The following is a 6,000-nucleotide window of genomic DNA, read 5'->3' as shown; positions in this document are numbered from 1 at the left end:
AGTTCCTCATCCTCATCTTCCCTCCACCTTAATCATCAGTTGGAGCTTTTGATCCCTCAGAGCTAAAGAGGTCAGAGATAGAAGGTTAGAAGGGACAAGAAAAGTCCTATTTGACCAGTAGTGATCTGGCATTGCTTTTTCCTGGGCTTAGCAAGTATTCAAAGCTGACTTTTTAAATCCCAATTTAATCAGTTCTTTGAAGACCCTCAGACTCTGGGGATGTCTTGTTGTAGAATCTGACTTGATTTTGTTGTTATTGTTAATCCTCACCCGAGGATATTTTTTCTTTTTCTTTTTTAAAAAATATTTTTTATTGCTTTCAGAGAGGGAGGGAGAAGAGAGAGATAGAAACATCCTAATAATAAAAGCCTAATATGCTGTGTCCAGTCAGCCATTCAAGCAATCAAAGCATAATATGCTAATGATATGCTAAGGCCGCTCAACCTCTTGCTATGATGTGCACTGACCACCAGGGGGCAGACAGTCAACCAGTCATTATGACAAGCACTGACCACCAGGGGGCAGACACTCCGACCGGTAGGTTAGCTTGCTACTGGGGTCCGGCCAATCAGGACCGAGTGAGACGGGTCAGGCACGCCCTGAAGCCCTCATTCGGTCCCTCCCTGGCTGGCCAACCTCCCGTGTTCCTCCCAGGCCCCAGTTGTGCACTGGTGGGATCTCTCGGCCTGGCCTTCACCCTCTTGCAATCCAGGACCCCTCAAGGGATGTCGGAGAGCTGGTTTCGACCCAATCCCACAGGCCAGGCCAAGGGACCCCAGTGCTGCACGAATTCATGCACTGGGCTTCTAGTCAATGATAAGAGAGAATCATTGATTGGCTGCCTCCTGCCCGTCCCACACTGGGGATCAAGCCCACAACCCAGGCATGTGCCCTGACGAGGAATCGAACCATAACCTCCTGGTTCATAGGTCGACACTCAACCACTGGGCCAACTGTCTACTGGAGATCCAAAGTCTCTCCACCAGAACCTTCTGCTTAGGATCTAAGAAAACATGTTCTGCTGTGTTCACTCTCCCATCACATAGTATCAAGGAAACGAAACCCTTTTATCTGTCATAGGTGGGAGTGCAGTCACACCACGTCCAGCCTTCTTTTCTTTCAGCCCTCTGGGAGACCGATCAACACACAGCCTCTTGTATTTTACATTCTTCTGCTATGAATTAAAAAGCAGTCTATTGCATCACCCTAATTCCAGGGATATAGCAACGGTTTCGCTGAAGCAGCAGCATCCCTCACTAGAGTTCAAGTGAGGAAAAAGCATACACACTCCCATCCCCAACCTACCAACGTCCTTCCTCTGCCAGCTTCTTGAACTTTAACTCTTGTATGATCCATGTGGTTTAAAGATACTCCACTCAAGTCCAGCACAGTGTGTCTGGCAACTCTTGCTTTGGAATATGAAATAGTTGACACCTTTTGCCTTGAAGCTTCAATCAAAATTAAGACTAATATTTTTGTTTTCACATTGTGTAACAGTAAATAAAATCATACTTTACAGATGATTCAAGGGGCAACATATTTAGAAAGGAATTGAAAAATAAATGAGGAATATCTATAAGCAAATTAAATATAAGTTGTAATATTTTATACATACATTATATATTTACATAGATATATGTATTAGGACTCCAGAATTGATTAGTCCCATCCAGGAAAAGGAGTTAGTTACACAGAGGAATTTAATAGTCACATGGCAGATGGAGCAAGGGAAGGCTCAGGCAAGAGATACTGGCCAGATAATTAGAAGATTCTGGTGACTATAATTTAATGATCAAACCTGAATTTTTGAAAAGTAAAGTGTGCACTGTGAATACATCCACATAATAGATGTAAACCAGAACTGTCTCAGATAAACTGGATATTTGATCTCCCCACAAATAATAATAATAATAATAATAATAATAATAAATAAAAACAGCACAATGTTGACTGATAGGAGAAACCAACAATGAAATTGATTTCTGGATTGAGCCAATGGGGATTTGCTCCAAAGGGAATACTAGTGAGAGTGCAGTCTGGATCAGAATAAGGATATAGAAGGCATTTCATTTGTAATTAATAATGACAGCACATTAACTCTCTGTTACTTCTGAATGAAAGATGGTATGCTTTATGGGCCATATTTAAAAGGTAGTATAGCAGCCCAGCTGGCATGGCTTAGTGGCTGAGCATCAACCTATGAACTAGGAGGTCACAGTTCTATTCCTGGTCAGGGTACATGCCTGGGTTGTAGGCTTGATGCCCAGTATGGGGCATGCAGGAGGCAGCCAAAAAATGATTCCCTCTCATCATTGATGTTTCTACTTCTCTCTCCCTCTCCCTTCCCCTCTGAAATCAATAAAAACATATTCTTTTTTAAAGTAAAAGGTAGTATAACAAAAGTCAGGACATTAACTGTAGGGGGTCCTAAGAAGAAATATCATAATCATTCAAATAAATACAGAAAGATTAGTAAAAAGTAATCAAAGTAATATAAAATATTAACTAGGAAGAGTGGTCTAGATATCCAAATACATGTGTTTGACTTGAAAAACCTTGATAAAGATAAACATACTATGCCAGAGGTACTTAAAATAGGGGAGTAGAATTGTTTATAAATAGAGCCATTAGAATACTTGGGTGAAGTGGGGGGGAAGAGATGTCATTTTCTAATGGACATGCCAGTTAGCCAGATGTCGTCATTTAGTCCTATCCCCTGAGGCTCTAAAAATTTTGGAAAATAAAAAAAAATCTGAAAGCATGCATGTGTATACTAGTATACACACACACACACACACACACACACACAACATACACACACCAACAATTTTACATTAAAGTTAAAGCTACGTTCCCAGTCAATGATGAATTTAAATTAAAAGGGAAGAGTTAAAGTAGGAAACAAATTGCTTTCAATTAAATATAACATAGGCTTAACAGTTAAAATATTAATAGAGACTAATAGTCATAACTAGTATTTGCATGTTGTTTACAAGTACTTATGAATCCTAAAATAACTGAGGGGTGAGCAATTATTTGTCCCATTTTACATATGATGAAACCGAGATATAGTGAGGTTAAGAAACTTGACCACAGTCACACGGCTAGGAAGTGATGGTAATTAAGGATTCAAATTCAGTCAAATGCTACAACCAGGCTACAAAGCCCCGTGTTCATCATTTCTTTGTACCTATGTGGCAGGGGGAAAAGGAAAGTGTTTCATAAAGCCAGATCTGATAACATATTGATTATTTGCTTCAGTATTTCAGCTTTTACACATCACCATCTTTAGTGTGTTAAAAATAAATAACAAAAACCCCACCTAGATGCAGGCTAAGCCAATGCAGTTCAGTCTATACTATTTTGTGCAAACACAGCTACTTTCCTTTTTTAATGAGGTACAAATATCAGCTCTCTTCTACTTCTCTCAATCTCACGTGATTCTGATAAAGTTTTTGAAAAGCAAAATGGAATCTTCTGGAAGATTCTGAATGAAACCAAGAGCTGCTAACATGGCTTCATGCTGTATGAAGCCCTTGCAGTGTGTAGGTCTTTAGCTTCTCCATTGCTGTGTCACTGCTCTTGGATGTACAGTTGCCTATTGGACAAACACTGCGAAAATTTTCTCTTATGAAAGTCCAATGTGTTTGTGGTAAGCAGTACATGTTAGATAATAGTAATGAAATGCAAAGGGAGAGTGATTTGGCTTTTATTTTGACATGACTATTGCATTCTAGGTAGAATAGTGTTGGAAGGCGGACTTTGCAATATTTAGAGTTTTACTACTTAGTAATATTTTAATTTTTAATATACTCAAGTCCCTAGTTTTCATAGCATTCACAATGGAATAGCTGTATACGTTCACGTGTCTTCTAAATATTGTTAGTTTCTAAAGGAACCAGTGGTAAAAATTATTTCTGTAGTTTACCTGTTTTGGCTAGGTTACAAAAGAGGCAATTGTTAAACAACTTAACATTAAATATTAAAAAATAAAGGTAGCATTAAAGAATGAAGTTGAATTGTCTCAGGCTACATATCACTCAGCCCCTGATTAACACCAAGTTAGTATATCAGGTTGGGAAATTTCATAAGTTTCAATTTTGAAATTAAATACAAGGTGTCTAAACATGGAAAGATGCCTGGAATGTTACCTTTAGGATTTAATCTGTAGCTCAGAGTCGATTCAAGCTATTTTCGTTTGCCTTTTTTTCTTTTGTGCCTACGTCACCGGTTTAAGGTTTTTATTTATTTAATTTTAAGAAGAAAGAAGGGGTTCTGTGGAGAACGTTGACGGTCTGCTAACCACAAGGAGGACTAAAGAAGGACTCCTGGGGGCGGGGGGGTTCGCTGCACGGGGGCGGCGTGGCAGCATAGAGGGACAAGGAGGGAGACAATTCAGCACTCTCCTCTAATCTTATTCCACCCAAGAAATTTTGGAGAATGCGAAAAAAGCAGCAACCCAGCATTCTTCAAGGGGCGTGTCTTCCCTCCAGGGGCTGTCCAATCGAATTCCTTCAGAGGGAGCAATCCAGTGAAGATTGATGAGGGTTGCTAGGAAACGGGAGCGTCTCCCGCCCGCCTGACCCAGAGATTGTTCTGCACAAGCCCTCTCCAGGGGCTTGCAATGTGCAGTTGAGCTGCGTGTGGGGCAGCGCTGCACACCGGCCTCCCAGGCTCTCTCGCCCCACTCCGCTCCCGCTCTCCCTCCCGCGTGCGGTGAGCCGGGTGCCAGGGGACCACGGGAGACCTGCTCCTGGGCTGACGGCGAGTACTCGCTCTCCTGCAGGCGGGGAGCTCGAGCAGAGCTTCAAAGTTAGAGCCGCAGATCTCCCGCCGCCCCACGCCCCTTCACCCCGCCCCTCCGACATCCCCAACCTTGGCGTGCACTGCCTAAGGATTTCAGAGGGAGGCGAAGGTCCGGCAAAACCTCTCCGGATTTCCATTCCACAGTCCTCTCGTCTAGGTACCCTAGCTCCCCGAAGACTCTGCGGATACACCCCTATAAGCGGGAGGGAGGAGCGGAGGGGGGAGGGGAGAGGCGAACCAGAGAGGGAGGAAAGGAGAGAATGCCAGGTCCCTGCCTCTGCCGGCAGTCCCAGTCAGATGCTGTGGCTTTAGCCCGGCCAAGGTGAAGGAAAGTTGCTTCCGCGCCTGGGAAGTGTGTTTGCCTGTAACGAGGCGAGGGGCTCAGCTGGGAACTGTTCCCCCGCCCTCCCTGGAAGACCACTGGGTCTCCCCCTTTTCCCAACCTCCTTCGTCTCCTCCTCCCACCCTCCCTTTCCCCACTCCCCACTGACTGGAAGGCCTGGATGTGCCGCCACCGGGCAGTGGTCCAGCTCGCAGCCGGGAGGGGGCGGTGGCAGGGGCAGGGGGCACTGTGACGGGAAACGGCGCGCACAAGTTGGCCATCTCGGGGGCAGAAGAAGTTCTCCCTGGCATTTGGAAAGGACAAAGCCAGCAAGCTACCTCTTTTGTGTCGGATGAGGAGGACCAACCATGAGCCAGAGCCCGGGTGCAGGCTCAGCCACCGCCGCTGCCACCACGGTCAGCTCCAGTCCCTGCCAGGAGTTGTCAGTGCCAGGTAAGGGGTCCAGAGCAGGACGCGTCCCTCTGGAGGGCGCCCGGGGAGGGCGCCGCGTGGGGCAGGTGCAGCCGGGAAAGTTGAGGCAGAGCACAGACCGGTCCCTACAGTGTTGCAGGGGTGGGGAGGGTGGGGGGCAGAGGCCATGTGGGTGGGTGTGCGTGAGTGAGAGTTTGTGTGTGTGCGCGCACTTCTGTGTCTCCGGGCGGGAGGCAGCTTTGAGGGCACAGGATGCCTGCAGCCAGGATGAGCGAGGTGGAGGGACCACGGATGCTCGCAGACCCCCAGAGAGACCAGGCTCATCAGCCAACCACCGCCAGCCCTGTGCTGGGCTCCGGAAAGGTTTCGATTTGGGGGTTCCTCAGGTTTTGTGCCCAGGAAACCCTGCGGTGACTGGCTGCCACGCCGGCTGTTTCGTG

At 45.8% G+C, this 6,000-nt stretch overlaps 1 protein-coding gene across 1 annotated transcript in view; it reads left to right on the top strand.

Annotated features, from left to right (window-relative positions):
- Positions 1–5,101: 5,101 nt before the first annotated feature.
- GRM3 (glutamate metabotropic receptor 3) overlaps positions 5,102–6,000 on the top strand; it is a 202,523-nt gene continuing 201,624 nt past the window's right edge. The window contains exon 1 of the mRNA XM_023753813.1: positions 5,102–5,581. Coding sequence (XP_023609581.1) covers positions 5,497–5,581 — 85 coding nt within the window. The 5' untranslated portion in view covers positions 5,102–5,496. The remainder of the gene's footprint in view (positions 5,582–6,000) is intronic.

The sequence above is a fragment of the Myotis lucifugus genome, unplaced genomic scaffold (genome assembly GCF_000147115.1).
Source record: "Myotis lucifugus unplaced genomic scaffold, Myoluc2.0 scaffold_51, whole genome shotgun sequence".
In the NCBI taxonomy this organism is placed as follows: domain Eukaryota; kingdom Metazoa; phylum Chordata; class Mammalia; order Chiroptera; family Vespertilionidae; genus Myotis; species Myotis lucifugus.
Note: the sequence above shows the minus strand (reverse complement) of the source record. Positions and strands in the feature narration are given on the sequence as shown.